Consider the following 20,124-nt stretch of genomic DNA (forward strand, 5'->3'; position numbering starts at 1 on the left):
CTCACCTTGCCGTAGTCCAGTAGGGCAGTGGTGCCGTGTCGAAATGCAGACGATACGCAAGAAAAGCATAGAGAAGGCCGGGAGCCCAAAAACATGGGCTATATATCCATAACAGACGGGTCGGCGAGCACGCGAGCTTCGTACGTACGACCGGCCTCGCTCACTCCTGCGGCTTGTCTGGCGCATGACGTATGCACGCGCGTCTGGCGTGCCGCTAGCTTGTTGCTAGGCAACGAAACAAAAAGTCGCAAAGTATAAGTTCATTTACACGCAAAACTTTTTCACTTTTAGTGGGAAGGAATAAAAAAAATAAAACGTTGTCTGGAAGTTTATTTCACATTCTTTTTTTTCGGATGCTCGCGTCAACTGACGGTTGTTGTTGAAACTAGGCGTGACGTGTTTCCTGTTGCCAGTTTTTGAAGAGTGTCCCCTCTTGTTGAATTTCTTTCTCTATGGCCACGCTGCCATGCTGAGCAATGCTAAAAATAGCACATAGTGCGACAATCCACTGTGAATTTTCAGTGCCACATATTCTGCCACCGTGATTGACACGCAAGCCCTGCTACTTCGTCTGTCACTGTGCACATTTCCCTACCTGCCCTTTGTAAAGCTGGTAAAGCTCACCGATCTTCATGGACGACAAAGCAGTGTCAACATCTTATTTGCTGATATGACCTGCATGCATGCTAGATAAATGAAAGGCAGGGAGGTCAACCAGCACAGCCCAGTTGCATGGCTACCTTCTACTAAGGGAAGTGCCAAGGAGATGGCAAAATTAAGAGAACGAGAGAAACGGTCGATGTAGTTGACGTAGTGAAAATTCCCAGCGCAGACGGTCGCTCAGACCGATTTGTGCAAATCTATAGCAAAGCTAATGCTGCCTACCTCGGCTCACATGTATTCGAGTAACTTCCAACGGACTCACGACCTGCCACACTGCACCGAGTGGCACACTAAACTTGGTCCCCGGAACTTGCGAAAAGCTTTAAGCCACACGGGCTAGCATTTCCTGTCTACATTCCGAAGCTGTCACCAGGCGGCGAATTCAGCAGAGCAGCTGTCCGCCGCGGTGTTAGCGAAACTGGGCACGCCCAGCAGTTTCTGCACATCGAGGCTCCTCAGGCACCCCTTTCTTTAATCTGGCGATGAGAAGAAGATAGCGTCCGTGAGCCGAGTCATTACAGGAAACGACTATCATGCCAGCACTGGCAAGAGCCTTCTCCGAATGCGCCATGAAGAGGTGCCGTTACCTGAAGCTGTCGGCTTACATCATGTGTCTCGTAAGTGTGGTTCACCCAATTTAGTGATTGCCGTCGCGGAAAGAAAGAATGTAAGCGTACGTGCCTTATTATGTGCTGTTACGTAAACTGCACAAAGCGACGCTGCTTGTGAAAATTTGCCGTGCAATAGATTAGGCGGCTAGGGCATATCGCATAATATCAAAATGAATTTGCAACAGTTCACGGTGAGCAGGAAATAGACGACGGCAGTGCGGTGATATATGGGGTGAAGTTTCTGTAGATATTTTCGAGACATTTGTGAAACAAACGAAGCCGCACGATATGTACTACCGCTGCATTTCGTGAGGCGGCAATAGTCGCATGCATTACGTGGACAGTTAGCTATAGGCATTGCTTACGCAATCATCTTTCCTGTACGCAGCTGGTTCGGTGCTCCTATCTTCGTTGCCGTTCGGCGTACGATAGTTTTCGAAGGCGCGATGTTACGTAAAAAGTTGAGAGCAAAGATTCGTCGCACGATATGGCGGTCGAGATTTTTTAGTATTGTGACTGCGGCTTTCAAAGCTTATGAATGTGACGCAGGTACTGTGTAACTATTTTACTGTCCAGAAGTAAGCATACTACGCGAAGCTTGAACTTAGCTCTCTTGGGAGCTCAGAGGTGAAGCTTCTCGTGTTCTGTATTCTCGAAGTCGCAGATACGGTTCCCAGCTACACGGGACAAATTCAGACGTTGGTATGAGGCAAAAGCACGCTCGGAGTCGGCTAACGAACGCCAGGTGTCCAATAAATCCGCCATACAGCGTTTGTTATAGCCGCTTTTAATGCGCTCGAGCACACATATCGACGAGTGACTCAAACCATAGGGTCACATATTTTTGCTTGATTTGCGCAGGCATCTTGAAAACGTCACGTTGCTTTTACGCACGATTTGCCTCTCCTAATTCTGCGCACTCGTTGTAGCTCAGCATTCTGTTCAAATTTAATTCCTCATTACGACTATTCTACTACACCTAAATTGGCTAATTAACGGAGCATTGCGCAGTCAACCTCTTTTTATATTTTGAAGTTGCGCGCGCGCGGCGTCTCATCGTTTTCTTGAAAAATATGCCGCACTAAGCGCTAGTTGTTCTTAAGATGGCATGCTGCCTGCTTACAACGCTTGACGATACGGTACGCAAAGGCAGCTACCCGGCTTCGGATTACGTCTGTCACAACAGAACAAGTTCATTCACAAGTCTACGTGAAATGCGAAGCAGAGTCATGACATTTTTTGCCCACATTTCATCATGGGTGGGAATCCCCACTGAACTAGTAAATACGTCCACTTTTTATAACCTGATAACCACAGTGGTAGGCCGGGGGCTATGTAGTTATCCCGTCTGCCATATCCGGGTTAAAAAACGGAAACATTCGCAGCAATTCTTTACTGCAGAATAAATGACCACAGATAGCTTCTTGGTACGTAAATTTTGGGCGTTCTACTGCACTATCTCTTATCGCTGTTCTGTATGAAGTACACCTGTTATTTTTTTAAATAATATCGCGCCTGCGTCTACCGCCCGGCGTTTCAGCGGCGTTGTAGCGGCGAGGGGAAGCGGGACCAGGCGACAGCATGGGGGGGGGAGGGCGCAAGGCGATTCCCAGTTCGAATGCCATCTGCTGCGCTGTTCGTTTACGGAGTGCCTCTCGCCGCTGCAAGACCGCTGACTCGCCATCAGGAATTGCAAGAGCGTGCGCGTGCGTGCATCTGGATGGCAAAAGCGAAAGGAGTGGTAATCGCTGACGTTTCTCGATAATGCTGTCGGCTCAAAAAAAAAAAAGTAACGCATATCGCCAACTACGTGCTAGCTGAGTAGTTGCCGCTACCGCTGTTCAAGCTGCATTTACCGAGTTGTTTACCGCCAGAAGTGCCAAGCGGACTCGTTCTTCGTTCATCATATAATCCGTCCACTCGCGCTGAAACCCCGGTGGCGGTTTCCAGACGCAAAAGAAATACCTTCCGCTGCGACATTACCTTGTCCACAAGCATCGACTTCGACCTGGCCACACTTCCCGCAACTTTCGAGCCACGAATCTCCTAATCCTAATCTCCTAACGGCATGCTTTACGCGCCGCGCCGTTGGGTGCTGTGGAGCCTGCCCGCCATACATAGACTGGAGGCTTTCCCTTCGAGTGTCTGTAGGGAGATTAGATGACAGGCCATCTATGGAAAAGATCCTAGGACTGTGGCCTTATGCGCCTGTGGTGCGCAAGGCCGCCAGAACCCTGCTACGTTTCTTGGGATGCACCAGCTTATACGACCGCTTGTGACGTACTGAAAGGCGAAGGCTTCACTTCATGTACGTGCCTGCATTCTTTCCCACTTTCCTGATGCAGGGTAACCAAACGGGCGCAACCTGGTTAACCTCACTGCCTTGCGCTTATGACTTACCTCTCTCTGTCACTTAATGCGTGCGTGCGTGCGTGCGTGCGTGCGTCTGTGTGGAGACTAAAATGTTTTTGTTTTCATCACCGCAGGTGTTCTGTGCAATCTTCAGCTGTCTTTTTTTTCTCGTGTTTCCAGTGAAGAATAAATATGCCAAGTCAACCTGCTTGGAAAACCAAGCAGATTCTTTACTGCTTATTTCTCGCAGGAGCACTCGCGTGCAAGAGAACTGTCCTCTGCCTCCATCATTAAAAGCTACGCACCACTGTCGACTGATACGTTCCAGAACTTAAACTTGCTTCATTATATAGAAATAAGCTACAGATGGGGGTGGGGGGGGGGGCGTCGTGGGGCATTACATACCACAAGCTCAAGAGGCTTCCTGATGTCGTGGTACGCTCTGGAGGAGCGCATTCTATAGTTTATTCATAAGCTTTATTACGGCTACCTTTGCTGTGTATTTAGATTCAAATTACGACTTACACCGGCCTTCAACGCTGCGGTCAAACCATGAGTGTGTATTGGCCAGCTTTCGACGACAAAAACGTGGCCCGAGGCTGCCGTGTCCATGACGAATAAGATACTGCCTACTAACCTCAGAACGGCCTCGCAATGTATCCTTCAAGCCGCGCCTTCTCCCTTGTATCACGTGTGCTGTGCAGTGCAGTGGGCTGGTTGTCGCCATACTCGGCAACGCCTCGCTTACCCGGCTGAACGTCCTCAGCGTGGAGAGCCAGCGTTGGGGGCTCCACGGACACCAGCGACATCTCGCCGCGCTGGCCGTCGCCACCGTGGTACTTGGTTCAGCGTGTGCCTTGGCAGCTGTTCTTGGTTGTGTGGACGCGCTTCTGGCTAGAAGGCCTCATCTGGCGGTAAGCAAGTCTGTGCGCGCGTGTGACTCTGCTGCCGTCGCTGTGCGGTTTGTGCCGTGGAACATCCTACAAAAACAGCGGGAGAGTTAATGACGGCGCGATTCTTCAGTTACCATGGTAATAATGATGGCAGTGCACTGCTTTGTCAAATCTTCCTGCTTAGGCTGTCAGAGGTTCCTGCTGCTTCAATTGTGCTTTATCTTGCTTGCCTTTCAACCAATGACGATTTTCTGTGCACGTGAACGCTTCTAAGAGCGTGAAGGTAATCCCTACCTACATTCGAAACTGTTGCCAATTATGGAATTTGTAAAGTAATATGGACACGTTATATTGACGGTGGAATACCATACAGTGGTCCCAATACTGATTCACGAAAACTAACTCTTTATTGGGCGAACTTTTGCCCAGAAAAGCGAGTAACTCAAGCACAACGATCTCGACAAGCACACTAGTTGATCGTCGAAATCTGAGCTTCGGCTCAAGGTATACGACGGTGACTACACGGCAGCTACTAAGTCTACATGACGCCAACTAAGTCGTGTTCCGTTCAGGCACCGAGTTTCATTTTACTTTAGAAACATGCATAGCGTGGTTGCATAGGGCCTGGTATGTCCCCCGAAATGTTCTCAGGCGACAAATCCGTTGCTGGTTAGTGTGATCGAAAGCATTTTCTCTCGCACACTGGCCAAACCCAAAGATAATTATATTGCGCATAGAATAAAAAATGTCTGATTGGAGCACAGTGATGAAATTACAAGTATTGCTCCAGTAGGGAACGTGACGCGTAGGGCAGGTATCCGGTAGCATGAAAAATTGACAAACAGGAAGCAAAGTTATGACAGTCATCTGGGAAGGCATAGAGACGTACCAAATCACCAGATGCCCGTAGAAACAGGGGTCCATGGTTTGTGCACAAGGTACGCTATTCTCGAGAATTTCGTCGGTATGCTGTCCTAAAATAGAGTAGCTTGGGGTGGTGGCGCCTAACGATGACGCCTTGGGGCGGTATCTGTCTAACGTGGTAGAGACAGTTATACCAACAAAGAAAGAGGATATAAAAAGGTGGCGCATATACTTCAATGTAAAAGTGCTTTCTCTTTCGCAGTTGCAATTTGTAGGAAGGAAGGCACATTGAGAAAGGACGAAAGCCAACTTCCGTGCAGACATGAGCGTGGTTGACGGAAACGTGAAGACTCGATCAAGGGTAGTCAAGAAAGAAAAGCACGTCTTTTGTTTGCGAGCGAACGCTTCGACAGGAGGAATCGTCTTCGCCAGGGCCTCTGATGAAGACAAGTCCTGTTATCGAAACACTGGCTCCAGTCATAGGCTTCCATTGTTCCGCCATTGGTGATCACTTCATTGCAAGGAACACTAAGAGAACTTGCTGGAGAACCATCGGGACAAGCCACCATACGAACATGACCTTATTACAGTGTAATTATTACGCAAAATAAAGGGAAGTGAAACCAGGACAGAAAAGAGCGTCACCCCGAGTTGCCACACTTTTGAGTGACGCTCTTTCCCGTCCTCTCACTTCACGTTGTTTCGCGCCCGATTGCAGAGTAATAAGCCTGAACCAACTAGGCCAGCAACATGTAGTGATGTAATGTGGCTCCGCCTTGTGCGAAAGTAGGTGCGTACTTATATACCCTCTTCCCATCACGGCCAAAATTCGAAGACATCAGCCTGAACTTACACCGCCGCGCATAACTCCAGTTTAATAGTGCTTCCATTAAGTTCAGTTGTTCCTCTATAATGTTGAAACGGTGAACGTAAGTGATTTGCACTATGGATTATGCGGCACATATTGAACACGAGCTAATTGGGAAAGCAGAGTGACATGAGAAAGATGACACAAATAGGCAAGCGACACACAATTACCCCCGTCTTGCCACAATATAATTTCACCGCGACCTGTCACTGATTTGCGCAGTGTTTCGTTCTCTTGTAAGAACTCGTTAAGAAATGTCACTTTCGCGGCGTTCCCCGCCCGATTTAGGGCAGACACCTGCCAGTGACTGCGCCTGAAGTCCTCCCACAGGCATTTCCAAGCCTGACTTTCCTTTCTCAGCGCCTATCAGAAAGAGCTATCGTTCGTCTATCTTCTCTCTTTCAATCCAAAAATGATTATTTTCCCGTCTTTATATAGAACAAGAATGTGGCCTCAGTACGAGCAGACTGCATTATGGGAACCGAACTCTGCTTTTTAGGAGCCTGTAAGCACCAAAAGCGGCGTTGTCTCCGTTCGCTCATGGCTGCGTTCCGATGCTCGCCGTAGGCAGCTAAATGGACAGCTAAGCGGACAGCGGGAACCTCAAGACACGTTCCAGTTTTGACGAGAACGAGAGCGGCTTCGCGAAGACAGCATTGGAGTAAAAAACAATGCAGGCTACTTTGCTGTCCAAACAAGATGGCGGCTGAACAGAAGGAATGAAAACTCCACGGGAAGGTCATCTGCTCACAAAAAAAAACGTAGCCACACTTTCTTATGCGCTAAGTGACGTTATGTTTTTCATAGGTTCGCACGCGTGTATTCTTAGAATACAGCAATGATATGCGCTTTCCTGACTTTCCTATTGTTGACACGAGGTAGCGTCATTTTGAAGAGACTCCTTCCAGACGGTTCCATGTCAGTTCAATTCCATAGGCCTACTGTCTTCTGAAATGTCATCGTAGACATCCTACAATGCTGGCCAGAACTGGAACACGCCCCGCGTGTCCGCTCCACAAGATACTTTCTTGTTGAAAAATATCGACGATCTCCGTAAATCCTGCATCCAGTTATCCTCTTGCGAGCTTTTAATAAGGTGCTGATGTGAAAAAAAAGAATATACAGGCCGGCATGCTGCGATCTAGAGTGGCGCTCGAGATGGCGTAGAGTTCAATCGATTTTTTCAATGCGGCGGGCTTCTTCACTTTTTAACGCAAGTGACTGTTTCTTTTTCAGTTGGACGTCGTTACGGGCGTTCTCATTTTGGCTCAAGTTGGAGTTGCTTCTGCAGGCTTCACCTTAATGATATGGGTAAGTGATAAGATAGTCTTTCAATATGTGAGATTCGAGAAGCATAGCAAATTCAAGTACTCAGTGGCGCAGGAAATGCGCGAAGCTCTTATAGAAGCCTGATTACTGTATTGGTGCTTACTATTTCAGCAGAGACGCCAGAACTCCAAGCACATTCGTGGCCAATGGCAAACAACACTGAAGAAAAAGAAAATTACACGGTCTCTTAAGATCTCTCGTAAGAGGTGAACAGCGAAAGCCTACTCTTCATCCTCTTATCATTCACCTCTTTCTCTTTGCCTCTTCTCTCTCTCTTCTTACGAGTAATTTCAGTCATTATTAGTAATTACTGGTCATTACTAAGCCTTTTTAGTCATTTCTAATGAATTGTAGTCGTTACAAGTTGCCGCTAGACATATTGGGAATTTCGTAGTCATTACCAGTCATTACAAGTAATTTCATTCATTATTAGTCACCACTGCTCACTACTAAGCATCTTCGGCCATTTGTAATCAATTGTGGTCATTACAAGCCGTGTTGGTCATATCATAGTCGTAGCAGTTATTGCCAGTCATTTTAGTGATTATTAGTCAATGCTGGTAATTGGTAAGCATTTTTAGTCATTGTTAATGAATAGTAGTTGTTACAAGTTGTCGTTAGACACATTGGTAATATCGTAGTCATTACTAGTCATTACAAGTTATTTCATTCATTATTAGTCACTACTGCTCACTACTAAGTCTCTTCGGTCATTTGTAATCAATTGTGGTCATTACAAGCCGTCGTTAGACATGTTGGTCATATCCTACTCATTAGTAGTCATTAGAAGTCACTCCAGTGATTATTAGTCATTACTGGTAATTAGTAAACATTTTAATCATTGCTAATGAGTAGTAGTCGTTACAAGTTGTTAGATATACTACCACAAAAATATGTGCCTATTATCGTAGAAGTACTTTAACACTTCCGAAAACATGAATCGCAGGAAAACCGACTGGACAAGCAAAATAATACGTTCTCACAGTTACGGCCGCGCTTGTCTTCTGCCTTCCAGTAATGCCAGCGTTTAATCGCTATCGCTCTCACTTATCAACGTTTTCAGCATGCTTCCATGCTGTTAACGACTACATTCTCATTGAAGATCGAAAAACTCGGATAAAAAATGTTCCACGGCGTTTTTTACGTTCCCACTACATGAATAGACTCTGACCGGTAAGCTTTCCATTGCATTATACAAAAAATAGGTGCCTTGAAAAGTGGTTGTCACTCACTAACTTCCGGTCCTGTAGGATTTTTGGGCGCACAACATATTAGCGTTTCTAGTGAGCAGTTGCGTGCACCCTACACCGCATTGGTCCGAACGGAACGAAAAGTAAACGACGAGGTGAATTTATTCAGTGCTTCCATTGGGCGCTGACGAACGGTGGTGGTGCTTCTTCGGTCTCATCTCGTGCACCACCGAGATGCGACGGCAGCGACAGCATCCGCGGTGCTCGCCCGTGAAACGTGCCACACGGGTGAGCCAGCCACAGTACACCATCTGTTATGGACATATGCCGGCCTATCCTCACTGCAAACGATCTTTCACCTAGCTATATCACCTAGCTCATGCGGTGTACTTGACGGGTTTTTAGAGCTTCCTTAAAGCTTTCGTGTCACCTCGGAAAATCGGCAAAAAAAGCAGTTTTGTATTTCTTTTGTGCTGTGTAGTTATTATCAGAAGTGGTAATAAGTAACAGGGCCTTCGTAGAATACTCTTTCCTTTTCGGGAAAGTGTAGGAAACGAGAAATATTACACAAGGATCAGGTTAATGACATTATCCTATGACTGCGTAGAGATTTCTCACAAATAATGTTTCCTAAAACTCCATATTTGCATTAGATGAGATTCGAAAATGCATTGGAAAATAAATTATTTTGTGCTAAATGGCGAGCACACGAGCAGCGAAAATCGCTACCACCTCTTGAAGGCGCGGTTTTCTGCTATGACCATGGCTGTAATTTTATCTTAATGCAAGTTTTGGCTCCCTAATCACTTTTGATAGAAATATGCGGCGCTTTATTTTTCCAATAGTTTTTCGACATTAGTAGTGCCATTGAATTGCAGCCCACTGTCAAGATGCTGTAAACAGCGCTCATTTGGTTTTTATCACGACATATTTATTAGCAGCGAATTGTAGATAGACTACTTCTCCGAAAAGACACAAAGAAAGACGTGCGCGGAGTCCGCGCACAGCGAAATGCAAATATCATCCTGCATACTGCACTAAAATGATTGTAATTGCTGTTGGCTTGAACTCGCATCACGTACCACTGGGCCGCCGTGAATAATCGTTTCTGTCATAATTTGTGTTCTGTTAAATTTCTTCCCAGACAGTTTCGATCTACTCTAAACCTTACATTTCCGTGTCCTGAGGAGCGAGAGAGAATTTATTAGAGTAAAGTGGAAGATAATGCCGTGAGCTAGTATGCCCTGACTTGCTACTCTACACAGGGAAACAAGGAAACGGCCCAAAAAAAGAGTGATGGAATGTGACGGTCTTTCTATTTTCTTTTTAGAGACTGAGGTATATGTCAGAAGCAGAGCTCTCGTTTCAGTTTTTTTTTTTTTTTTTGAGCTGGTATGCCCGCAGCCATCTAGAAAGCTTCAGATGCGTTGCTTTGTTGATTACGATAGGTTTGAAGAATGTTTACGCGCCACTGTCCTCTGACTATTGAGAGCCATGAATGTAAGACTCGTAATATTTGCTGCTTTAGAGGCTTCGCTAAAGAAATCAGAGTTCGAGGTGAAGGTATGTAAAAACTACTTCTAGTAATTGTTAAAATGAGAAATGCTTGCGGAACAGTAGATGACAGGAAACCGCATGTAAACATATAATGCATAACCAGTGATCCAGGAGTTCAAACAAGTTTTTTGCAGGAAGGTTAGAACGCACGATAACCAAGGCAAAAGAAAAATTACAGTGCTCAACACTTTCTTCATCTTTCGGAGTCAAATAACAAGCGTGCATTGTTTTAGTTCATAAAATAAATATAAATGACATATAGGCGTACTTGTATAGTCACTAATGCTAACAGTCCGTCAAATCACTGACTATCATGACGGGATTGCGAAGGGTTTGGATACCCGGCTCCCGACTTCTCTTCTTCTCTTCGGCGCTTGGATCCAAATATGCTTTGGAAGATATTTCTTCGGCAGAATTCTTCTTTGTTGTTTCATGTTTACATTCCACAGCCACAAGTTCCGACGAAGTCGCTACAAGGACGCTGGAAATTTTCTTTAGAGTCGCTATTTCGTTAACCGCTGTTAATCGTTACATATCAAATAGAGGGATGCCTTGTATGGCGCACAATCTGAGGTGATTCCAGTGCTTGAACAAAGGGGGGAGCTCGTGCTAAACAATATTCTGCCTATTTATTTATTACCACGTTTTGGTAAGGTAATAAAAAGGTTCTTTCACGCAGACACGATTAAATGCGTGCCCGAAGGAGGATTACCGAGCCCCTGATTTCCAGATTGTCTATAGTATTGAGAAGAGTCAGCAGTAGTCGATGTGGCATGCTGTGAGACACACTGATAATGATTTACCGCATGTACTACATCTGCCCTACCTACCTCAGACTTTGTATATGTCGCATTCTCCGCGAAGGTAGCCTTGTAGGTAATCTGCGGCAAGTACAAAGAGTTGGCGAGTTGAGATGGCTGGCCGCTTCGTGGACACGGTCCTCCCGCGGGCCTGGTGTTGAACGTCACATAATCCCAAATTTTGGAGACGCGTTGAAAAGAGCGGCATCACAGACAATTCGATCCGCTCTGCTTGTGCTCATCACGCCAGCGTTGAGAGACCGAGTCTTCTCTCTCATCGAATAAGGTCTGTTCACGTTCACTTGTGCGTGCGGGACACCATGCTTGTTAATTTAGTAAGTAAAATGTGTACTGCAATTTATTGCTCCGGTGAAACTACGAACGTTAAAATAATGGTTAGCCGGGTTCGTTCGCTCGTGGACAAACTATTGCAAACAGCAAGAGAACGGGACTAATACCCCGCTCAAGCGGGCAAGTTAAGTGCATTTACGGCGAGTGCACTCGGTTTTAATGCACTTTCCCAAATCTTAACGTCGCAGCGGAGTGTACTCTCCGATGAGTGCACTCAAGTTGGAGTACGTTCACGGAACGCACTTTGCTGGCCGATGGCGTAGCCTCGCCGCCAGCGGTTTGAACGAGTGCCTAGCCTCGCCGCCAACGCTATCAATGGCGCAAAATGTAATGCATAGAAGAAGGACACAGAAGTTAATTTCAGTTATTGAACAGCTTTTAACAAAATAATGTGTGTTTAGCGAGAGGCGAAACAGCAGAATAACGAAGCGAATTTATCATGTACGCAACTAACGGCGCCAGAGTAATGCGGCGCTGCCATGTTCATTCAGTTCGTGTTCATGTTGCGGTGTGAACGCATGCTGACCACGCCGGCCGTGCTTTGTGATGTGTGCGTGGCCTTTTGCAGTGTCGTTACATATCGAACTGGCCGTGTTTCCGCCGCTTTGAGTGACCGCTCCTGGAAGCTCACCGTCGTCTATCCTGCGAATGAGGAGAGCTGCCAGGGCAAAGACGGCATAACTTGGACAGATGAGGAGACGCGTGCGCTAATTAATATATGAGAATCCGTCCTGCCGGATCTGCGCGGTGCGAAAAGAAGCCTAAAGGTTTATGTGGCGATATCTGAACGGTTCCGTGCAGCGCATCGAGAAAAGCACGAAGGAAGTGAAGAAAAAGATGCAGACTATGAGCAACAAATACAGGTAAAAGCTGATTTATATTTTACTTAACAGCGTCATCGTGCACCTGTTTTACTTGTGGCAGCTGAATTATTTCATGTATTCGTCGTCTCTTATTCTGTCGGAGTCTTTTGTTGGCATTTTTGCTTGTCCCAAAGCTGCACGTGGGCCACTAAAGAAGGCATTGTGAACAGTCCCGAATTAATTTTGACAACGTGGGGTTCCCTAACGTGCAATAGCGTTGTACAACGCTCGCACGTTTTTGCAGTTCGCCATATAAATGCAGCCGTAGCTGAGCGGATTCGATTGTGGGCTCAGCAGCCGAAAGCCAAAGCCGCCGCGGCGGGTCAAACATTGTTTGTTGTCGCAGAAGTTACGCCACGGAATTAAAATTTTTGGTATACTTTATTTCGCTTAACTACAAATAAAGTATTGTGGTTGTGCATTGCTGCAAACATTGCGCCAACCTGTGGCGTCATTTTCTAAAAGCTCTGTTTCAGGCTACTGACCAGGACTGGCACAAAGATCGGATCTGGAGGCATACAATGGAAGTTTTATTGGGACCTCCACCGTTTCCTTGGCTCTCTTCCAGCGAATGATTCCAGCCTTATGGAAGAAAATGGATGTAGTGACATTCATGGCACCTCTCCAGAGGAGGTATCCACCGTAACATCATTCGGTAGTAACTGGTGGAGGTGTCAGCCAGTAGAGTCAATATAGTACGATACACTGGCTGTCACATTCAAATTCAGTGCAACATATATTTTGTTGGCTCAAAATTCAGGTTTTGGCGAGTTCGTTCTTGCTCTTATGTATGTTTGAAAACATTATAAAGGTGGATGAACTAGGAACACTGAGTAAAAGGACAAATGCTGCATTTATTTGTAGCAGAATAGCAGAAGCGATCACTCCATGAGCGTATATTTTGTTCGCAGATGTTTGTTTATGCTTGCACTTTTTTTGCACACAACAATGTTTTTATTCTTTATTCAGCTGTTAAATGGCATGGTGCACGGTGGAGTGGGCCAGCCCCCAGATACACCTACGAATTCACTTTCTGAGCTAAGCTCAGAGTCTCGCGAGGTGGAAGCCTCTCCACTCGATTCTGCTGCTGAAGAAGAACCTGCCACCCCTATAGCAACAGCTGCGAAGAAAAAAAAGGCTGGCTCCTCCCACAAGACTACTATCGATTTTGTTAGAAGAACAACGCCAACTGAGCTGTTCACTAGAGCGCCACAGAACTGAGATTGTTGCGATACAAAGAGAGCGACTTGTGATATTGAAGTGGAGCGAAGCTCGGGAGGACAAGCTGCTGGAAATCATGCAGAAGATGTGTAAAGAAATAAATAATGACAGACATGATGTGTGCCCTTGCAGTCGTTTTCTTTTATTTGCGTGACAACTGAAATGGGAAGTTTAAATATTTCTTAGCCAGATAAAGGTAACATGGCTTTTTTGGCTTGTTGGTTGATGGCCTGAAAAGCAAACTGTAGCGCAGCAGAGGACGAGACAATAGAATGCAGACACGCCGCCGCACGAGCGCTCTCACTGCGTGTTGGCATTCTGTTGTCCTGTCCTCGGTTGCGCTACAGTTCGTTTTCCAGGTGAAGACACAGCTCTGCTCTCGTTGACATCCTCGTATGTTCCTTTACTGTACTCTGTCCGTGCGTGCCTTGGGTTGGGCTTTATTTTTGAAGTGATGCCACACCAAAACTGCCACATTAGTCGAAAAGCAAAATGTAGCAGTTGCCTTTAATAAAACCACAGTGACGCAGTCAAAAATGGCTGCTTAGCTTGAGCCTGGTTCCTATTGCACTCAGTCTTGGCACGTGCTGGGCTTTTTTTCCAAAAATAACTTGTTATGGCGTCCCTTACCTCTTGCCCTCCCCCACTGCACTCTTATGTGTTGCGTGGTGGCTGTGCATACAAGTCCAGTCCACGTGCCTCACTTTCCCACTGGGGCTTTACACTGTCTTTCATTACCTTACAGATATTGTGAAGTACACAAGCAGCTAGAATAGCCAGTTTGGCCTTGTTAAGCCGGCACTCCATCTCGTTCATCACAAATAAAAAGCGTGCCTTTAGCCTACCGAAACCATTCTCGACAATCCTCCTAGTCTTTGAAAGATTGTAGTTGAACACTGCTTCACGGCTTCCAGGCCAAGCATTTGGAAATGGCTTTTGCAGGTTCGGTGACATGGGAAACGCCTGATCACACAGAAGAATGGGCGGTACGTTCGTGCCCTCTATCATTGCCATGGGAGAGCTGAAGGTCCCATTCTCGATTAGCGTATGCAGCTACGATCGGCCATAAACACTGGCATCGTGGCATCTTCCGGGACTTGCAACGTTTACATACCGAAAATGGTATTTGTGATATGCTGGAGTATGATGCTGTGCCTGTGTGGGAAAGCAAATGTGGGTTCAGCAGCAATTGCTATGAAGATACGCATGCAAGTAGTCTTCCCCACAGTTGTCTAGAGCACTGAAATGGCTCCCGGTTGCCTACTAAAATTGCAATCTTTAGGCAGGCAATCAGTACTGAAGGTGCACAGGCATACAAACTGCCATGGGACTTGCACTGTAGTGATTATACTGTAGCCAAGCGAGAATTTAACTTTCTCTGAATTGAAGCTCACTGCTTCAGCACTGTAGACAAGTGTGCTTACTGTAATTTGCTGCATGATGTAAAACAGAATATTATTGGGATGACCGCTGCGAACTATATTTATATTGAAAGCAAATAGGAAACATTTTAAACTGCCACACATAAATGCACATATACAACAGGAGACACCCCCCCATACTATAACAAATTGTACAAATCATATATCTGTCAGCAACGGTGCAGATTTATGTGCAGTATTGAGTTACAGGCACGTCATCTGCCAGGACTCTTAATAGTCCATCATAAACACGTTCATACTATTAAGTATGCATGCTGTTATGTTGTAGACTACTTTTGCATCTTTACATATACAATGCCTGATATGGATATGTACGATATAGAATCCCGCATGAGTCCTTAACTGCGGAGAAAACTGCCATTCATTTCAGCGTCATTATGATATAGAATCGCGCTAATTGCAAAAATTATTTTGCCATAGGCGAAGGGACCGGCTTTGTAATTATGGTATTCCGTGGCGTGCTCTTTCGGCCGCCAGACAGGAAAGTGGCAGCCATCCAAGGCGCCAATGGCTTCCGGGAAGCCTGTGAAGTCGTAGAATTCACGCATGTGGGCTCTAATTTTGTTGGGATGTATCATTTGTAACCATTCCCCTTCAAGAAGTTCCATCACGGCGACACAGAATTCTTGATGTAGAACATTCAGAGTGGAGCGACCTATTCCGAAGAGGTGGGCAATCGTTCTGTCCTCGGCGCTAGAGCACAAGCGGTATAGCCCCACTGCGACACGTTTTTCCACAGAGATCGGCGTCATCATGTTGGTGGTTTGCCGCTCAAAGACCGGGCGGCACGATTCCATTATGTACCGAAAGGTGGAGGGAAACACACGTAGCGCTTGTCTGAAATGAAATTCGCTGAGGTTGCGTAAAGTGTCCTGAAACCATGTGTCACTCCTCACATAGCGCCTCCGTTCCCGATGGGTGAAAGGATAATACTCTGCCAGGACGGTCAGGATGGCCAAATTGTTCGCCATAAGCTCATTCTCCAAGTACCTGAAAGTTGCTTCTGCGTCTTCAAGGTCATCGTCTAGTCGTTCTTGCCGTTGACGCCGGGTTCTCGCGCACAGATAGTAGCCTAGAACTCGCTCATGTTCTGTTCTAGCAGGATCAATTGCCGCCTCGCCGCACGGCCCCGTGTTGTTCTGGATTGGCTAGGCATTCGTCTTGGCCAGCATTGACTTGCAACGCACTTATAATAAAGAATCTTAGTTTTTTTGTTGAGACAAATAGATGAAGTTTGTTTTTATATGTAATTATACTTAAAACAATCACTTTTTAGAAGCTTTCTATTGTTAGTTTACAGCTTCTAAAAACGCGCTCTTAGTCTGTCGCCATCTTTTTTTACTGCGAGTGCACTCTGTTTTCCCGTTAAGAACCGCGTTGCCTAAACTATGACTCAAGGTCCTAAAGTGCACTCCCGCTAAGTGCACTTAACTTGCCCCCTTGACAGGGGTATAAGATTAAGGGAACACAGCGCCCGCATAGTGTGTTTCCTTAATATGAGTGCCGTTGTCGCGCTCTTTGCAATGGTAGGAAGGTTACTTTGTGTAGTTTAGTTATTTATTTCCTATCGCAATCAATACATCGCCTTTCGTGTGAAAGTGCGAAATTCGTGAAGTTGCTTCTCAATGAGAAGAAAAAGACAGAGAAAATATTTTCATTGCGTCTGAATTGATCTTTGCGTTCTTGGTTCCCGCACTTCACTCCGACATGCACGGCGCAATCCTTTGTCGTAATTGTAGTTGTCTGCAAACTATACTTTTGCATACCAACCGCAGTAGAAACAAATGATCCATTACTGTAGTGCTTCTCTCTGACTGCATCTAGTCACTCACATATCATAGTTTTTATACGGTCTGGCGCCTCGTCATTTACATGCATTACGTGTCGCATGGGCACCTGGGCGCAAAATTCTATTCTTACAGTGGAGCTGTTGGAACCTCGCTGGGTTTCTCTTAACGTCCGCAGCTTCGCCGAGCTGGGGGAAAGAGAGCCGAGAGAGACTGAAAGCAGACTATCAATATAGCATCGCGCAGCATAGCGACGCGGCGAGGGTGGGTGGAGCCTAGCGGGGGAGAAGGAGCTGCAAGGTGGGGACACAGGTGGTGTGACGTCATTGCTCTCCGATAAAAACCTGCGCGCTCGCGTCGGCGGATTTCAAGACGCTACCAGGTACACGGAGTCAGAGCTAACGTGTATCAGAGCTAATGCGCGGCGGTGGCCGCTTCGTCGGGTCGGCGCAGCGTCTGTCACACGACACCGACGCATATGACGTCTCAACCAGTCGCTTCTGTTGCTATTGGTGCCTCAAATACCCTGCCTCCCAACCGAAACCAAGACGGCATGGATTTTTCTGAAGCATTAATTTCCCCCAACTTCACTGGTCTCTACTGGCTCCACTGGCGATAGCAGAGCTACTCGTAAATTTCTTTACCTGGTGAAAAGTTTGTCTTCCCTTGCAGACGTTAGGTTTTCTATCTTTAGGCGATAGATTACATCACTTCGGTCTTGTTTCACAAATACACACAGTGGATGGCATGATCACGTCTCACATATCTTAAATGAAGTATTAAAGCGATAGCGTTAAGGGCCCCGTGTCGCGGAGAATACGACGTCGGCGTCCTGCGTCGGACATCGTATCGGCAAAAAAGAATTTCGAACTACGCATACTGTAAGGGTTGGGGTCGGGCACGAGTTAGATGGTAGCTGGCCCATGCCGTCGTCCAACTCATCCACGCTGAGGACGTTGTTGAAGGGAACGACTTGTTCTCATCGAGAACGAGGAATATCGGATTTATTTACAATATCTACATGAAGGGTGGAGAACGTTACAGTTCATCAGTCTAGCATGAATGAAAGAGAATGCACACCCAGCAGCCGCGCAACGGCTCCTTAAAACACTGTCCTCCCTAGATCCTTAGGTGAGGGAAAACGGCCGTTCAACCTTCGACCAATCGGAGCGCCTAAAGTCATCATAGCCGACCCGCCTTTGAGCGGGAGGGTTTACACACATACATCCGCACAGGATTCACTGAACACACTGAGGCGAGAGGGTTTCTCGCAGACAGGGGTCCTGCCCCGAGCAGGCGCCTCGTGACCCCAGAGTTGAACCCGCAGTCAATGGCCACCGCGTCTGTCCACTAACTGACGGCTTCTGGGGCCCATGAAATCGCACCGCAAAACATCTTTTTCCAGGAGTTCTTCCACTCCAAACAAACCGTGACGGCGACGGCGAATCCACTAACAGTCTTTGGTCCGCCGACCACGTCTAGACATACCGGCGCCGTACGGCTGTTGACGAGACGCATTGTCGTCCTTACACAGAGAGTTGCCGCAGCGTGCAGGCAGGGGTTCGGAGGTCGCTTCGCCGCAGGTCGCCAGCACCCGTAGGTAAATCGTAACAATACCCAACCGCTCTTCTGTCACCAAGGTTGCTCATACCTTGCCTTTTATTCTATACAAAATTATTCCTCAGAATTTTGTAATGACAACCGACGAGTAAATGTCATAAAAAAACCGACAGCGCATACCTTTTATGTTAGATCTTCTCAGACTGAGATATTAAATGTGTCAAACAATAACAGGAGATCGGCTCGCGGAAGATGCCGCGTTTCTACTAGAAAGCTCGCCTTCATGCACAGCGTTCGCCGCCAGCGTTTTGCGGTAAACACTAGGGTTGCATGAGCTGCAGTTGCTGCAAAGCGTAAAATGCAGCCAGGAATCGGAATGCTGTCGTGTTCCACTCTTAAAATCGAAGCTTGAGCGTCGTCCAGAGTTCTACCAGGAGCACAAAATTTTGCATGCTAAACACGGAAGTTTGAAGTTCCATTGACGTGACGATAGATTCGGGTATCCCCGGCTCGGGTACACACACACACACACACACACACACACACACACACACACACACACACACACACACACACACACACACACACACACACACACACACACACACACACACACACACACACACACACACACACACACATATATATATATATATATGTGTATATATATGTGTATATGTATATATATATATTCTGTTGAAAAACTGAGACGGGCAGGCGTCAATAGAACGGCTTCCCTCCGTCGGGGCCAGTCAAACCAAAAAGCTGCCACGAGCACAAACTACGAGAACATTCATTGCCATACACATCATTGGTAAACTCGGAGGCTTCCAATCGACAACCTTGAACAGGTTAGGCTGTTGCCTCTTTATGTCCCTGAATAAAGCACACAATGAGATACTTATCTTCAGCACTGCTGATTGCACCTCGAAGTGACAGAGAATGACATTTTTAGATGAAATTGGTAGAAAGTATTCTTCAAAGAAACAAAGGAAAAAGGCGGAAATTTCTTGACAACTTTTCATGCTCACACCTTTATTGCTTATTTCGCAGTTAACGCCGCAGTGGCCTCTTCATGTATATCACTCCAAAGCTCCATCACCTGCGATATTTCTTCCACCTTCTTTATCGCTTCTTCCAAGCGCCGCAGCTGTTCCCGTGAAAAGTACCTCTTCCACCCACCCACTTTGGCTTCTCTTACGAGGCAGTACTTCTTTCTGTCTCCGCTGTGTCCATCTTTGCAATTCGCGTCAAGGCGCCGCAGCAGCTTGTCGATACTAGGATTTGAGTTTGTGTTGAGGTCCCCGACCATCGTCTCTTTCATGTGATCGGCCGAGCATCGTTCAAGCAGCTCATTAAGCAGCCGATTATCTTTTTCCAAATCTGCTGCATAGCTGTCTCCCAAGAAGCGCGCAAGCTTCAGAACAGTGCCTCGGGTGTCTTTCGTCAAGTTCTCATATGTCACGAAAAACACGTTGGGTATGTCCTTGAGCTCATATCCGGAAACCACGTGATCGAAGTAGTTCCCGCAACCTGCGACGTCCTCGCTCAGGAAAGCATCGAAGAACTGGTCGAATGTGCCATCTTGGAAGCGGTAAGCGCTGAGACTTGTCGCCATGTGGTAGAATGACACGCAGACGTCCCACGGGTTCCGAGCCACGTAGATGTACTTTGCCTCGCTGCTCATTAACTCTTTTCTCAATGGATAATGCGATGAGATCACACGCAGTGGCAGGCTTTGTTTCAAGTCGTCAGGGTGTGACACCCCCAGAT

At 46.6% G+C, this 20,124-nt stretch overlaps 1 protein-coding gene across 1 annotated transcript; it reads left to right on the forward strand.

The window, feature by feature from the left end:
- The first annotated feature begins 1,083 nt into the window (after positions 1 to 1,083).
- On the forward strand, positions 1,084 to 13,562 carry LOC142578370 (uncharacterized). The gene is made up of 4 exons (XM_075687765.1): positions 1,084 to 1,280; positions 4,331 to 4,540; positions 7,488 to 7,562; positions 13,311 to 13,562. Exons 1-4 carry the CDS (start codon positions 1,197 to 1,199, stop codon positions 13,560 to 13,562), a joined length of 621 nt encoding a protein of 206 aa, XP_075543880.1. The 5' UTR covers positions 1,084 to 1,196.
- The last annotated feature ends 6,562 nt before the right edge of the window (positions 13,563 to 20,124 follow it).

This window comes from Dermacentor variabilis, chromosome 4 (genome assembly GCF_050947875.1).
Source record: "Dermacentor variabilis isolate Ectoservices chromosome 4, ASM5094787v1, whole genome shotgun sequence".
In the NCBI taxonomy this organism is placed as follows: Eukaryota; Metazoa; Arthropoda; class Arachnida; order Ixodida; family Ixodidae; genus Dermacentor; species Dermacentor variabilis.

What these genes read in the sequence shown, in the direction of transcription:
- LOC142578370 (XM_075687765.1), top strand. Translation starts at nt 1,197, where the DNA reads ATGCCAGCACTGGCAAGAGCCTTCTCCGAATGCGCCATGAAGAGGTGC. An exon ending in CGGCTTACATCATGTGTCTC is followed by an intron (nt 1,281 to 4,330) that starts GTAAGTGTGGTT and finishes TGTGCTGTGCAG; the next exon opens with TGCAGTGGGCTGGTTGTCGC. An exon ending in GCTTCACCTTAATGATATGG is followed by an intron (nt 7,563 to 13,310) that starts GTAAGTGATAAG and finishes TTCTTTATTCAG; the next exon opens with CTGTTAAATGGCATGGTGCA.